We start from the raw sequence: 17,019 nt of genomic DNA on the forward strand, positions 1-17,019 counted from the left end.
GCCACTAAATGTTTTTTTCTTCTGAGTTCTATTTTACTTTCTTGCACTTGCGCTGAGCTGCACATAAGTGTTTGTATGGCCATGTGTTTTGATACTTGGAAATACTTCGGGACATTGGAGCTTGTATGAACCAGGATTGTATCCTTTCTACTTTAATCACTGAGACCCTGCAGAAAGGCATGTTTTCTTGCTTTGTTCTGAGGTCTTCATCTCTTACAAGATGTTACCTGTGGCAAGAACAGCTTGGCTTATAGAAACTGATTTTGGAGAAGGCTGCGCAAGAGATGTCTCCTCTCTTTTGCCCGTGGCTGCTACTGTCTTCAGCTTCTCTGTTTGACTTGCAGGCTGACCAATGACACAGTGAAAGTGCCTTCTGGGGGAAAGGCAGCTGGTAGCTCCAAGGAACCAGCTGTGTATTCTCCACTGTACTCCCATAGGTTGCCAGCAGATGTGTCTGACAAGAGAGCTGATCCCCCAGTTCATTGAGAATTGTCTTCTTTATGCCTATACAAATTCACCGTGTGGTGAAATTCTTTGTGGCCAGGTGCACAAATCTTCCCCTTCTCCCCTTTGCATGTGCCATATGCAGAGAATCATGTAAGAGATCACTATAGTTACGCACGCCTTACCTTGTGAGCCTCCATTAAGATAGAGTTGCTCTGTGGTCAGCTTTTCTTCCCTGGATACCTGTACTATTATGAGATTATGCACGCTTTTCCTCTGACTTCAGGAATGCCTCTCTTTATAGGTCTGGTCCCCTTACTGTTTTAAAAAAGGAAAATTTGTATTTTGTTAGGAAGTTTTATATCATCTTCCAGCAATACAGTTAACGTACTTTTTCCAGCTACTGACTCCACAAATTCAGAAGTTTTTCAACTCTTTTCAACCTTATAATTTAACTTCTGCCTGTTACATATTGGGCTGGCCATCCCTCTTCTCTCCCTATTTTCTCTCTTTGGCAACCGTGCAGTGTCATGGACTACAAGGGTGTGCACAAATGTAGCTTATGTGGGTTTTATACATAATTCCATAGATGATGTACAGCAGGAAACGACACCTCTGTCTCAAGTAGTGCTAACTGTGCTATGTAAACAGACTCCCAAAAGGATAAACTCCTTAAATATTCATGTCAGCCATGGTACTCTGACATGTGAGCAGCAAAACTGCTGAGTAACAAAATGCCATTTCATATTCTTCTTGCATTTGATTGATGCAAGGACTTTTAAACTTAGCAAAGAGAAGAACTATACTAGTACTTTCTTCTCAGAAGCATGTGGTGCTTTCAAGAAATATTACTTTGCCACCAGGGATAGTATTTTGTTTTAAGTTTTAATATATGTGTTGTTTAAAAAAATAAATTTAAAAGTGTGTACTTTATGAAGGTACTGGCACAGTATTTTTATGGAAGATGCTGCCTTTCCTCTTAAAAAATCACCATGGAACAGACTGATGTTCCTGTCACGGGGGCTACTTGAAAATTGTTCTAGTGACTACTTCTGAGAAAAGAAGCAGCTTTGGAAGTCAAGCACTTCTAGTTACTGGTTTCAATTTTCTGTGCCTCCAGAAGCCCCTGTGCATTCTGCTACTCAGGCTTTGCTTGTCAAGGAAATTTTTATTCAAATGTTTCATGTGCATACACCCACACACTCCTCCATATGCATACATACATGCACATGCCCATGTATGCACACAACAACAGTTTAAAAGGAGAAAAAATGTAAAATCCTGGGCATAGAGAAGATGCTGGATATTATGAGAACATAGCCTATCCAGTCTGAAAACTGTAGCCTTACATATTAAGGCTGGATCCTTAAGGTCTTTAGTTAACCTCCACATGGGAATTCTTACCAGTCCAGACCTGTGTATTGACACATACATGACTTCATTTTCAGACAGACTCACCCTCTCTCCCTCCTTTCCTTCCTTCCTTCCTTCCTTCCTTCCTTCCTTCCTTCCTTCCTTCCTTCCTTCCTTCCTTCCTTCCTTCCTTCCTTCCTTCCTTCCTTCCTTCCTTCCTTCCTTCCTTCCTTCCTTCCTTCCTTCCTTCTTCCTCCCTCCCTCCCTCCTTTCTCCCTTCCCTTCCTTCTCCTCTTCCCTTTCTTTCTCTTTCTTTCTTTCTTTCTTTCTTTCTTTCTTTCTTTCTTTCTTTCTTTCTTTCTTTCTTTCTTTCTTTCTTTCTTTCTTTCTTTCTTTCTTTCTTTCTTTCCTTCTTTCTTTCCTTCTTTCTTTCTTTCTTTCTTTCTTTCCTTCTTTCTTTCCTTCTTTCTTTCCTTCTTTCTTTCCTTCTTTCTTTCCTTCTTTCTTTCCTTCTTTCTTTCCTTCTTTCCTTCTTTCCTTCTTTCCTTCCTTCCTTCCTTCCTTCCTTCCTTCCTTCCTTCCTTCCTTCCTTCCTTCCTTCCTTCCTTCCTTCCTTCCTTCCTTCCTTCCTTCCTTCCTTCCTTCCTTCCTTCCTTCCTTCCTTCCTTCTTTCTTTCCTTCCTTCTTTCCTTCCTTCTTTCCTTCTTTCCTTCTTTCCTTCTTTCCTTCCTTCTTTCTTTCCTTCTTTCTTTCCTTCCTTCTTTCCTTCCTTCTTTCCTTCCTTCTTTCCTTCTTTCCTTCTTTCTTTCCTTCTTTCTTTCCTTCTTTCCTTCTTTCCTTCTTTCCTTCTTTCCTTCTTTCCTTCCTTCTTTCCTTCCTTCTTTCCTTCCTTCTTTCTTTCCTTCCTTCTTTCCTTCTTTCCTTCTTTCCTTCTTTCTTTCCTTCCTTCTTTCCTTCTTTCCTTCCTTCTTTCCTTCCTTCTTTCCTTCTTTCTTTCTTTCTTTCTTTCTTTCTTTCTTTCTTTCTTTCTTTCTTTCTTTCTTTCTTTCTTTCTTTCTTCTTCCTTCCTTCCTTCCTTCCTTCCTTCCTTCCTTCCTTCCTTCCTTCCTTCCTTCCTTCCTTCCTTCCTTCCTTCCTTCCTTCTTTCCTTCCTTCTTTCCTTCTTTCCTTCCTTCTTTCCTTCCTTCTTTCCTTCCTTCTTTCTTTCTTTCCTTCTTTCTTTCCTTCTTTCTTTCCTTCTTTCTTTCCTTCTTTCCTTCTTTCTTTCCTTCTTTCTTTCCTTCTTTCTTTCCTTCCTTCTTTCCTTCCTTCTTTCCTTCCTTCTTTCTTTCCTTCTTTCTTTCCTTCTTTCCTTCTTTCTTTCCTTCCTTCTTTCCTTCTTTCCTTCTTTCCTTCTTTCTTTCCTTCTTTCTTTCCTTCCTTCTTTCTTTCCTTCCTTCTTTCTCTTTCTTTCTTTCTTTCTTTCTTTCTTTCTTTCTTTCTTTCTTTCTTTCTTTCTCTCTCTCTTTCTTTCTTTCTTTCTCTCTTTCTTTCTCTCTTTCTTTCTCTCTTTCTTTCTCTCTTTCTTTCTCTCTTTCTTTCTCTCTTTCTTTCTTTCTTTCTCTTTCTCTCTTTCTCTCTTTCTCTCTTTCTCTCTTTCTCTCTTTCTCTCTCTCTCTTTCTCTCTCTCTCTTTCTTCTCTTTCTTCTCTTTCTTCTCTTTCTTCTCTTTCTTTTTCTTCTCCCCAGGCTTGCCAAGTAAATGACTCCTCTGTTGATTCTGCAGTTTCTAAGTGCAGTTTTTTTTTCTCTGTGCCATGTCTCTGGAAAATATCCATTGTGTCTAAATCATATAATTAAACGCTGGAAGCTAGAGACTGAGAACTACTGACTACTAGCTTATTTCTGGTTTAGCATACTAACGTTTCTCCAAGTTACTATGAAGCTTTCAAAGGTCCCTAAATGACCTGATCTCTCTCCCATTTACTGTAAAATACTCACATGACGTGAATCTTGTTTAACCCTGCTGACCACTTCAGAGACAGTGTGTAGGATACAGATGACTGTGTGGAGGCATTTAGTATCAGGCTTACCACAGGTTCTCTCAGATCCTGAGGATGTCTACAAATGGAAGCAGGATTCTGTGGCAGAACTTTCTTGCTAACTATTCTTTAAGAGGGTGGTATATCACAAGAGGGATATTGTTGCTGAGATTTCTGGGCAAGTTTTAAATAATTTCAGTTTGGAAATTCAAATTTGACTTTTTATAAAACTGTTTACATTTCCAAATGTTAAATTTTACTCACAGCTAGGATATTTTTGATTCCAATAAGCAGAATTTGAAATTTTTTTTTGCACCAGGAAAATGTTTGAAAGTATTCCTTCTTGGTTTTGAGCCAAGAAGAAACTGCTGGAAGCACAGCTGGATTGGGATGCTTGCCTGCAGTTGTTTCCCAGATGGTTCCATCCCTTGCTAATGTCAGTAGGCTTTGAGCTGGTGCCAGCAGCAATGGGAATGCAAATATGTACTAACATTTTCACTTTTCAGTGAGTTTGCTAATCCCATTTGGGATTCGCCATGTGTTGTTAATAAAGGGGCCATCATATCAGCAGTTGCCACTGCCATCATTATGGTATCAAGAATGGAATAGTTCTGTTGAGGAATGTTCATTTAATTACTAGTGTCTTTTCCTCCCGTGTCTAAGTATGCTAGAAATTGATAAAGATGCAGTACAACATGATTAGAGAACAAACAGTGCTGATCTTAGTATGAATCAGTGGTCTACTCAAATGTAGAAGATAAATAGAGACTTGATAGAGGGAAATTTTCTGTCATTTGCATGTGTCTTGGTGGTGTGTTCTGCTGGGACACGCATGTGGAGTCAGATGCTGAGAAGTAATTAGTTTTTTTTTGGAGCCTTACTGTAGCACCTTTTTGCTTAGGCCTCAGGCTGAGCACCAGAAATACATTTGGTGAAATAATGTAATGGGAATGATGCATGACTTCTGTACTTTGCTTTAGTCAGAAGTCCTCCTACGCTGCGTGGAAGAATTCTGTTGACAATTGCATGTTTCTCATGGATAATTTTACCCGTCTTGAACTTTAAGTGGCTCTGGATGGTCTCAGAGAGCTGAAGGTTCCTGCAACTAAGAATATCAAATTAGTGACTATATCCCTGTTACATGAAGAGAATGGCCTAAAAATAGTTTCCTAAGTAGATCCTTTTGATTCTGTCTAATTAATTACCCCCAAAAGAATGTGTGTGGTGACAGGACATAAAGAAAATAAATCAGTCTTTGGAAACAGAGTAAAAATAAAAAAATTAAATTCTCTAAAAGAATCAAGCTAAAGCAAGTTTTACTGCCTTTAGTAAAATAATACCAACCGGATGACTCTAATTGAAAGAGTATCAATAGGCTCATGGAATTGTTGTACCTGTCTTGCTTCTCTTGACTGATAGTCTGTACCAGCCCACTGTGTCTAATAGCATTGTAAAGAGTTGTGTGAATAGAAATAAGAGTGGGAAGAGAGAACTTGCCCAAAAACCTCAGAAAACTCTTCTAAAATGAGTTTTTAGATTATTCTTTTGAAAAAAGCTCTGCTTTCCCCCCACCCTCCCAGATCACAGCAGATCAGTCTAGTGTTTTCTGCTGTATTTTATCTTGTGCTTCTGAACCTGCAATGTTGAAATTCGACAATCCCAGATTTAGCACTAATGCAAATGCACATGTGCTGTTTGTATTTGCCTGTGTGAACTCTGCCACAATTGGGAGCTCAGTGAAGAGCAACAGAAGTGATTAGGAGACTATCGGGAATTTTGGACGTGTTATTAAAAAGAACTAGCTTAATGATGACCGAAAAAGGGTTGCTCTCGAGTTTCTATAGTACCTGAGAGACTATTGATAGGGTCCTAGGCAATATAGCTAAAGAAAAAGGGCTGGCTCAAATTGCCCGAAGTAGATTATTTCAGGTTTAGTATTAAGGCATGTTTTCTTCCAGCTAGCATCTAAGTAGATTGTAGGAAGTCCTGGAAGCCCTATTACTTATGTCATTTAAAAATATAACTATGAAATCTTAAAGGCATATACAGACAAAAATCCTGGAGTTGCCTGGGGACTGTAGGCCAGATGTTGTCTAAATAAAGATGCCCATTGCCCTCTTTTAGTTCCTGTTATTACAGTCTCATCAGCAACTGGGGAGGGACTACTTTCCTGACAGAAAATGCATCTTGGATCTGCTGTGTTATAAACAAAACTGGTTAGTATCCAAAGAAAGGAAATTGTTTGTTGTACTTCCTCTGTTTTAGGTGCAATCCTTTGTATTTGAAGTTGGACGCGTCTGTAACAAGAGCAGTGAGCTCCAGCATCCACACTGAAATATAAATAAGCCTTTGAGACATTATAGGAGTCAGGATGAGCTCTGAGATGTATATGTTATTGTTTTAATCTCTGGCATGAGAAGTAATACAAATATGCATTACAAAGAGATGCTATGAGCCTGAAATACTTTTCTACTGTAACCTGCTTGGCCTTCCCTTTTCCTCTTAAGACTTTTTCTGTTCTGCTGAAGGATTAGTGGCACATAATGTGCCTATTTCCTGAGGACGGAAACAATGAACTGGAAACGCAGGATGGAGAAGGAGAAGGGAAGGACCTTAGAATGGAATTGGCTCCTTTGCAGACACTGCCAGTGGCCAGTTCAGATTTTTGACGGGGCTCCCTAACTCACACTACACATGGGCTTCATTATGATGCTTCACTTCACAGCTTGTCATTCCACCCAGTCATTCCCTTTCAAGTAATTTCTCTCTTCTTTGCAGCCTGGATCTCACTTTTCTTCTGCAAGCTGCCATTTTTGTCTCATTGCTGTCTCAACTGTCTGCCAGACAAGACCCAATTTTGGGCAACCTGATTCCCAAAATCAGAAGTGAGAGCCTGGTCTAAGCCTTGAACCAGCACGAATCGTTAATGTTGTCCTCTAAATAAATATCTGTATCTCATTGATAAAAGACAATTAGTGTTAAAGACCAAGTTGAATAGGAACCTTATATTCTCTGTTCCTGTTGCTCAGTTCAGCCATTTTAACAGTGAGACCAAGGTACTATGAGGGAAGAAGACTGAGTCTGCATAAAGATTATGGATTTGGAGACTGGAAGAGAGCAAAACTGCAGAAATAATCTATTTTCTTAATGTTTTCCCAGAATAAGTTTGAGGTGTCATAGTTCCTGCCTCTGTATTCTTACTGTGATTTGAGAGATTGCTACCAAGGTAGCTCCCTAGTTGCTTGTTATTGCACAGTACAGTAACACTATCTGCAAAAATGGTTACAAACAGACAGTAAGTGTTGGTGTGCAGTTTTGTGGATCATGATCAGTGCAGTGCAGGATTATTTTGTAGTATTTTAGTGCCTAATGGGAGCATGAGACTCAAACTAATTGTGAGACAGACTGAACTCCCGTTTAGACAAACAGTGGTCATGTAAGGATGAAAACTGGGTGACAGAACTCTTCTCTGAGCCATTTTCTCTGATAGCTTTCTAGTTCTGTGCATATATTTCCACATCAAATGCTCTAATTTATGAGCTGGAGCTAAAGCTTGTGTATTATATAGCCTGTTGGTGCAGTTAGGAAAATTTAAGGGAATCAGCTTGACTGACGATAATTTAGTATTCTCACTTCTATTCAGGGAATATGTTATGTTGCAGGCCACTGTTAGGGCAAGCTTATGAAATCAAAACCTGAAATTTGCAATAGGTGTGGGGGTATAATTGGATGGAAGCTAGCTGATAATCAAATGCAGAGATTGGGGCCGAAGGAGGAGGTTTGGATGGCAAGATCAGGACAACTAACAAGACTGTGCTTCAGTGCATTTCTGCCTTGTTTTTTTTTTTGAAGAAGCAGCATTATTTCCTTGCTTCTCTTAAAAGGAATAAAAACAATGATGGTAAATGCTGCTAATAATTAAAGAGTTTTAAAAGTTAATGTAGCCACTATATGTAAATGCATGCAGCCAGCAATTTAAGAACCAAGCTCTATGACACCCCAAGGCTATGAAACTGATTAAAATGGAAAAAAGTAGTTATAATTAACCCTTACATCATACAACACATTCTCTGAAAACCCAAGTTGCCTGCTTGAAGCCAGAAAGGAGGTTAATAAAAAGACCAGCACTTAAATGAAGATGTTTTAATATTATTAGTTCTTTCTGTAGACTGTTTTGAAAAGTTAGTTTCTCTCATGGAATGGAAGGCAATTTCAAAATGCAAGGCATTACCATAGAACAGGAATTATTTTCTTTTAACTGACTGTCAGTGTTTCCACTACCTCCTAATGGACAGCATAAGTCTGGACACTGTGAATATGAATAGTATGCATTTTCTGCTTATGCTAAATATTCCTTACTGTAAACCCCTTACAAAGTCAAAAGCAAAATTAGAGATGAAGACAATAAGTATATTTTTTAAAAAATGAACACTCTTTAGTGCAACCAAAGAAAGTCTTACTTGTTACTAAAGGGCTCTGCAAACTTTTGTCCATAAATAACAGCTTGAGAAAATTATTCTCAGTTTGTATTTTGCCCTCCATTTTATGTTTTGAGTGTTTGTGTATAGATCTCAGTACAGAAAAGACATGGACCTGTTGGAGTGGGTCCAGGTGGCCTCCACCAATATGATCAGAGGGCTGGAACACCTCTCCTATGAGGACAGGCTAAGAGAGTTGGGGTTGTTCAACCTGGAGAAGAGAAGGCTTCAGGGAGACCTTATTGTGGCCTTTCAGTACTTAAAAGGAGCGTATAAGAGGAATGGGAACAGACTTTCTAGCAGGGCCTCTTGTGATAGGACAAGGGGTAATGGTTTTAAACTAAGGGAGGGAAGATTCAGAGTAGACACGAGGAAGAATTTTTTTACAATGAGGGTGGTAAAGTACTGGAACAGGTTGCCCAGAGAGGTGGTAGATGCCCCATCCCTGGAGACATTCAAGGCCAGGCTGGACAAGGCTCTGAGCAACCTGATCTTGTTGAAGATGCCTCTGCCCCTGCTCATTGGAGGTTGGACTACATGACCATTGAAGGCCTCTTTCAGCCCAAACAATTTGATTATTAGTATAAACTTCAATTTTCTTAGGTTTATTCATATCTTACTTATGTAAACCACTCTCACTTTTCACCCCACCCAAGCTTTCAGGCCCTTTATTTCCTTTCCAATGTCCTGACAATGTCTTTAATGCCCTTTTTCAGCTCTGTGCTTGGTTTAACTATGCAGATTTGCAGATGCTCTCACGGACTTGGTCAGCAAACGTCAAGGTTATTTGTCTGATTTGTGTCATTGCTTTTTTGGCCATTGCAAACACTGCGCTTGGCCTCTATCATTTTCCATCTGTCAGCAATCAGGTCTTGGTATATAATAAAACTTTAATTTCAGATAAAAAAGAAGCAAGATCAACATTTCTGAGTAGATGAGAACGTGATTTTACGTAATACATCCTTTGTTTACTGATTGTGAAAAAGTTTTGGATAATCTGTAAGAAACAGACGATTATTCCAGCTAGAGGAAATCTCTTATGAAGTACAACACTGAGGAAGAATTCCTTTAAGTTTAGTTATATATTAGCACCTAGAGCCTTTGTCTCAAAATTAAATTAATAAACGGAACGGACCATCAAAAATCCACAGGCTTTGTTACAAATTCCACTCTTCTCTCAGATATTTTTGAATATTTTGGAGTCATTCAAAATAATCTCAAATCGCAACTGACCTTAGGTCTCCTGCAGGAATTGGGGGCTATGTGACTAATAGTTCTTCCTGCTGCCTCTGGTTTGCTCTAATTTCACAGAACTCAAAAGAAACAGCTGCATTCCATCCATGGAGAGGAAGAACCTCTCAGGCCCTCATCTTTGTTCATGAGGCTTGTGCAGTGCCTGAACAATCCTAGCTTTTTTCTTAATCCTAAAGTCATGCCTGAATTCCTCTGGCAGAACCCAGACAGGTGCATGGTTCAGATAAATGCCTAACTGCTATTTGATGTCAGATTTTGCAGCTTCCCAAAGAACTCTTTTCCCTCACTTGTTTAGCTAAGAAACCAGGATGGTGACGATTATATTCATCTGTCATATTGGAATCTTGAACATAATTAACTTTTGGTAATCCAGATACCATAGCGATGGTGCCGAAGTAAAAATTGTGATAGCGTTGTTGACTAACATAAGCAGATAACCTGGAGACTTCCATCTCTTCCATCTCTTGGAGCTAGGTACTAAAGCAAAGGTAATATATAACTGGTCTATTCTGACTGCTTTGGATCTTCACTGTTTGATATGGTTGAATCATTAAAAGACATTTGGATTCTCAGGAACTGTAATTCTTTTCAGATGCTCTGTGATTTTCAGGATTTCCAAGGAATTGGAGATCATTCTACTCACCAAGGAAGTATATGCCGAAAAGTGGTTTCGAATCCTTTACGGAAGGTTTAGCATAAGAAGGATTGACAGCTGGTACATGGGTGGCAAGTCCTGTGCAGCTGGAAGAGGGAGAGGATGAGAAGGGGTATTTAAGGAAATCTGCTGAAGGATCCTGTGCAGTGAAGGTGTATTACTTTGCCATTGGATTTGGAGGAGAATGGAGGACAGTGAATTCTGTAGCAAGGAGTGGTAGTCTGAAAGCAGTTTTGGAAGAAGTAACAAGCTGAGAAGAGCATGGAAAGGTGTTTGTGTGGACAAGAGAAGAGTGTGGTTTAAAAGCTGGAATGGTTTGAGTTTTCTGTTTAAGTAGTTTGGTGTGGGGAAGAAATAGTAGGAAAACTGAAGAATGAAATATTAGTGTCTTTGGGTGTAGTCAAATTCTGCACACATCAAGTGCTGGGGGAAGGGGCAAGGCAGGGGTTAGCAATTTAGGGGCTTGGTACTCTTTAATTCAGAGAGGCTAGCACTTCCCTCCTAGTCTCCCTTAAATGCTTCCATAATGTTCTCTACAGTTCATTGTGGAGTAAGCATTTTTCATTGAGTTGTGGAAGAGACAGAGAAAAAAAAAAAAACAAACAACAAAAAAACCCCACAACAACAACAACAGATTTGCCTTTTTTAACTGCTAAATCAAAACGAGCTTTTTGGTTTAGCCACAATTTATCTCCTGGAAAAATAATTTTCCGGTGTAATCCAGACGAAGGCTGTATGATGCCTCATGAAGAGCAGTGCATACATGGTTAGCGTATAAGGTCTACCAGGGTAAGATGAACAGATGTTGTAAGAGAGACGTGCAGATAGGGAAGGAAGGAGAACAAATGGATACCATGGAGCTAGAAATTATTTTATGGCTGCTTCTTGGTAGCAGAGATTTTTTTAGTTATATCTGTTTTTTCTCCTTACGCATTTCAAGACTTTGACCTGAGATCCAGCAGCCAGAGCATGTTTGGGTTATATGTCCTGTTCTGCCACTTGTAAGTTATGTGATGTCAAGAAAGTCTGAAATGTGGGCTGTTTTAAAACCTTCTGTAAATGAATGCAGTCCAATTAACTAAAATGAAAGTTTTCTTCAATTTATTTGACTCCTGTTGCTACATGTATTTGCCTTCTAAATTAATGTTTAAAATGTTTAAAAGTCCCTATCAGGAGTTGGCTGACCTAAAAAAAAGGGGTTTTAGGTGTTGTAATGTTATGGATTGACTGGCTGTCAAAATGTCTCCATGTAGAAGAGTCATGCAGGCTTGATTTCAGTGTCTTGTTTTTGGTAGCTCAGACAGTATTCTTCAGCTTTGTTCCTAAAGAACTCTGCTATGTGCTTGGATAGTTCTTTCTGTAAAGAAGGGGTTTCTGATCATTCAGCCTGGAATTTTCTCCTTTTTACAGTTATATTTTTCTTCTGTGGTGTATACTTCCTTAATAAACCAATATACAGTACCTGTGTTACATCCATCCTCCCATTTAATCTTCATTTTTCGTCAGTTATACCAAACTGATTTTATTTTTCTTTTTCCTCATAAATCAAAGTTTTTGCTTCTTCTTGAGGTCCCTTTAGTTTCTATTTATTTTAGTGATGCCCAGGGTGCCTTTGGTTCATCTGTGTTTGGTGTTCTAGGTTCTTATTAGGGGCAGTGTAAGAGAGAACTATTCCATCCTGTCCAGTAGTTTATCCCCCTCTTTAGTAAAGCAAATCAGATTGCACTCCATTGCATTTCTCATAGTCCCCAGGCTGTTTTTGTCTCTGCTACGCTGAACTTGCTGAAATCCCCCATTGCTAGGTTTTCAGATAATTGCAGCAAGGCTGCCCATTTTAATTACAGCTCTTCTCTCCCTATGTCAGACAAGTTATTGAGCCATTTCTCTATGGTGCCTGAGACATTTTTCTTTCTCCTTAGCTATGTTTCACTGTCTCACTGAAGACATTGAAGTGTTTTCAATGCTCTGTGCAAAGAACACCTAAAGAAAAAAAAAACAACAACTTAGTGGCTTTATGCATGTAACCTACATATTACTATCATATTTCTGTGGTGTGCTGAGAATTGGGCAGATGGAGCCAGGAATACCTAGCTTAGCAAAACTATTGTGCTGGATTGATCCAGTGCAGTGCTATTTTAGGCTACATACTGCTCCCTGAGTTTGAGATAAGACTTTCTGTCAGGTTCTGAATGGTGATGGTAGAGTTTTGTTTGGTTTTGTTGGGATTTTTCCCCACTTAAGGTAACAGATTTGGATTTGTGTGCTTTTCCTGGCTGTAAAGCTGTCCCCCTATTTGACCTTAAATATTACAACGTTCGCTACCTCACCTATGTCATATTAACGGGAAAAATACTGTTCAGCTTCAGCAGTGTTGTACAGCTGTATGCTGAAAGGGAAAAATGCCTGTATCTGAAATGCAGTTCCATGTGTGTCAGCAGTGCAAATTTGTCATAAATGGTGAAAACTCTCCTGTCACGACTACTGCCCTGCAGAATCCTGAGAACACAAAGTGTAATTATAAGAGACAGAATTTGGAAAGCATACAGGGAAAATGGAATGGAGACCTTCCAAAGGACATTGCCAAAGATGCAAAGGGTCAGGACTTAAGTAAGAATACAGCCTATACTGTGGGACAGATTCACATCGATCTGGGAACTCTACCATCACTGATGCCACGAATGTCTCAAAATCTGTGTGTACTGTCAGTGTACAAAACAACCGGGACTGAAGTCTTGAGGGGTGTGAGGTATGGGTATGCGGTAAATACTGGGTCACACCTGTATCTTGGAAGCAGTAAACGCTGGAGTGGGTGTATAAAAACTTCCAGTTCTGTATTATTGTGTCATTGTGACCTGATTTCTGTTTCTACCTTCTTCACTTTTTTTTTTTTTTTTTTTTTAAAGCAGTATTTCTATGTGAAGACCTCTGTACTCTAATTTGGAAAGATATTAAAACACTCCCAGAAATCTCTGACCATTTCAAGGGAGTGGTGTGTGTTTTTTGGAGATGGTGGTATCTACAGAGAATCTTCATGGATTCTAATGCTGGCATCAGTGCAAGGAGCGTGGCGGGAATGGGTTGGCTCTGGATGGTCTGCTTCTTTCACCTAGTCACGTCACTAGAAGGTAAGAAAAGATTTATATAATGTCATAACTTAACCAAGTTTTTTCTAGTAAGAAAAAAGACAGTGTGCTCTCCAGTATGTTAAACCTAGTCCAGATGAGCATTTAAGCATGTCTTCCTGTTCGATGATTGATCCCTATCTCATGAGATGTAAATACATGTTAGTAGTGTTTCTAGTGGGACAGGCAAACCCTCTTATGAAGGACCATTAATGAACATTTTCTATCTCAGAAGTGACAGTCTCAAAGAATAAACCTTTTACCCTGGTAATAAGCTCCTTGTTTATTGATTGTGTGTGTTTGATTATTGTGGTCCTGTTCTTGCATCATGTGGTTTGGTTTTTTTTTTTTGAAACAATCTGTCGATATTTATGCTGTTCTACAAGGCAGCATCCAGTGGGCTGAAGTCAGGCATTTTTGTCTCTGCCATGTGTCACAGGGGAGTAATTAGGGTTCTATTTACTGCAGAACAGTGTTTAGATTTCTCAAAGTGAAGTGTGACTTAAAAGAGTTCAGTGGCAGTATTACTCTATTATTTACTGCATGGGGGAAATATGCCAAGCCAAATGCTGCTTACTTTCTCTCCAGGTGCCTGTACTTGTTCATGAAGCAAACTTTCAGGCATCTTCCCTCCCTGATAACCGTTCACTCCAGAGTCTGTGTCCTGGAGCTCTGGAGGTATCCGTCACGGTGCAAACTTTCAGGATTCTTTACTCCCTGATAACTGCTCGCTCTGGAGTCTGTATTTTAGAACTCCAGAAGCAAACTTTTAGGCAAGGCCTGATAGCCGTATGCAGAGCACACTTTCAAACAAACGACAAATTTCTCAGGAAAAAAAAGTTAATGGATCAGAATAGCAGGAGGGCTGGCTCCAGCTGGGTACCTGAGCAGAGGTCCACCCAAGCATAGAAAACCGTAGACTTTTGTATTTTTACAAACCATATTTCACTTTGGGGTCTTCTTGCTTTTCATTGGATCTTTTTCTCTGATTCCACATGGCCCTTTGTGTTGTCAATTGTAGACATTGTTTATTGTCCATAGCCTTGCAGGTACTGTTTTGTGTAAATAAATCCTTTCCTCTCAGTGAAGTGCAAAATATGCCCTGTTTTGCTGATGTCTGTAATGTCTTCGTGTTAGCCTTGGATCACTGTTTTTCCCAGTCAGTTCTGTTTTTCCCAGCAAAGTGCAAACTAGACCTTATCTTGCAAGTGTTCAGTGTAGTTTATAGTTGCTTTTGGTAAATATGAGCAGAACTTTACAGCTTGTAATTTTAGCAAATCCATCTTACTAAGTAACATGAAGGGAGGCATACATTAAACATCATACAAGCTTATATCTCTAAATAATTCATTATGTTTAGTGTGCATCTACTTAAGCTAAATTATTAATATTAAACTTGAATTGGGCTCATCCACTGACCTATTATTAGTAAAATCATTGCCATTCAGCCCACTTATTTAGCAGGGAGAGCTCAAAGTGGGCTCATCTAGGCTGTTGTATTTATAGAATAATGTGGTTGACTCGTAGTCAAATTGCATACAGTAGGAAAGGTGCGCACGAGACTCCTTGTGCCCACAAGTTACTGGTGTTCAGTGTGCTGTTCTGCTTCCTTGTGGGTCTCCTGGAAGGAGTTCTTAGTCTGGCTATGGCTCAGGCCCTGAACTGCCTTGGAGCCTGAACCAAACTGTTCTTGGTTTGGCTGGGGGAGGTCAAGTGCATCCACCACACCATCTGAACAACTTGCATCGTATAATAGACATGGAGAGAATGCTTTGCACTAACAAGAAGAGGCAGTTTGTGTTGAGCTAGCAGAGGAGAGGGAGAAGAGAGCAGTGAAGACAGGATAGAGAAAAGGTGAGCAGGGGAAAAGACAGGCCAAGAAAACTGGAGAAAAAAGAACAGATGATAGGAGAGAGGGTCATGAAAAGTGGGACGTAAGATGAGGGCTATGAACGAGAGTTAGAGAAGGGCAGAGGTATTGTAAACAATTATCTTGTTTGTTCCAAGAAATCTCCTTGCAGCTACGTGTGCTTGATGAACTGCACTGCTTTGTGATGAATGTTCATCTCCTACATATGTGAAAGCCTCTGAAAAAGGAGAGGAGGGAGAGAGGGAATCAAAGGGAGACATGGAAGCAAAGACCTAGAGGGAAGGAAAGGAGAATAGCTTGACATCTAAGAAGAAGAGGGCAAAGATTGTGAAGAAAAAACATTGCTTTTTCTTCTTAATAATGAAGAGGAAAGCTTGTTAAATCACCGCTTCTCTTGATAGAAGAGGAATGGAGTGGGAGAGAGTTCAGACAGGAAAAAAATGATGCAAGATACAAATTCTTAAATCACTGCAAGTCTGTTAGTTGCTGACTGAAAAATGATTTTACAAAGTACTATGTTATTCCTTAGTATAATTGGTAGAGGAACTGAGACAGAAAAGCGAGAGAAAATGCCCATTCTCGGCAAATATGAAGTAACTCAGCGATGCCTGTAGGAACTAACATTTTTGGAATTCAGTGATCACTCCTGTAAGTTTGTAGAGATAAAATAATTTTGAGGACACTGTGATACAACTTCACACATCACATGGGTGAATTGCCTGGATTAAAATAGGACAGTAAAATTCTGCCTATGCAGATGAAGCAGTAAAGGTGCCCATGAGCTGAATTTCAACACTCAATTCAGAGTCAGGGGAGTCAACACCTTGCATTGTGATGGTACTACATGGTTGTAGGATTGCACTCCAAAGCTAATTTAAATCTCAGAGGTATGTATTATTGTTGTGGTCAAAAGGCAAAGAAGAATTATGCATTAGGGGAATGAAAGATAACTATATAGAAAGCTTTGCTTTACTGTAGAGTTATCTATAAGAAAAATAAATGCCTGTGTCCATTTTTTTGACTCATTATTATATATAGTAGAAACTCGAAATTCAGGTTTCAGATTTAAGTTGAAAAATATAGGGAATATCCATTTTGGTTTCTAGTTTTTGTATGGTTTCTTAGAAGTTTTAGGTGGTGTCTAAAATATGTCTCGCCTCTACCTGAAGAGGATTGACTGAGTGGAAAAATCGATCAAGGTAATTTTTCTTCCAAGTGTTTCTCAGGCTTTTGGGTTAGATTTAAACAGTATGGATGTGAATCACTATTTGTCTCAAACTAAGCCTGGTTTGAAATTTTCTAATGGTGGAAAAACAATGTTCATAAAATCTTAATGTGGATGGTTAAGGAAAGAAGGAGAAGCTGTAGAGATTAGAAGAAAAGTAGCCAAAGTATTGAAACCATCTTTCTGTGCATTATGAAGAGAGTAAATACTTTTAATGCAGAATTATGATAGAAGAAAGGCAGTACTCTTTTACAGGACCTAGAGGGACTTTAAACTCCTTCATGACTCAGAAGTAAAGAAGTTCTTGTACGCAATAGAAAATGTTTTTGTTGTTGTTGTTTTTAATGCATAAAAAGGAATCGTTAGGCTGAACTTATGTCATACAGATCTAGTATTTTGATACACTGATTTCACTAAGAATGATCGTGTCTGTCCAGAATTTTCCATAAACTACTTTTAGACTAGAAAAAAAACATTCATGGGAAGCAGGAGGGAAAACTGTTTTAGAAACAGAAGACATTTGTAAACTTATTATTTCAGCTTTATGAAATGAAACAAGATTGCACAAAAGTTTTCATTTGGATTGCATTTCCTGATG

The 17,019-nt window shown here is 39.1% G+C and overlaps 1 protein-coding gene across 2 annotated transcripts in view; it reads left to right on the plus strand.

Moving 5' to 3' along the window:
• Positions 1-17,019, plus strand: part of LOC309442760 (ephrin type-B receptor 5) — a 67,062-nt gene that overhangs the window by 1,818 nt on the left and 48,225 nt on the right. For both annotated transcript variants that reach the window (XM_082058934.1, XM_082058935.1), the window contains exon 2: positions 13,111-13,329. In XM_082058934.1, coding sequence (XP_081915060.1) covers positions 13,236-13,329 — 94 coding nt within the window. In that variant the 5' untranslated portion in view covers positions 13,111-13,235. The remainder of the gene's footprint in view (positions 1-13,110; positions 13,330-17,019) is intronic.

The sequence above is a fragment of the Streptopelia decaocto genome, assembly GCF_964273445.1.
Source record: "Streptopelia decaocto genome assembly, chromosome: 1".
In the NCBI taxonomy this organism is placed as follows: Eukaryota; Metazoa; Chordata; class Aves; order Columbiformes; family Columbidae; genus Streptopelia; species Streptopelia decaocto.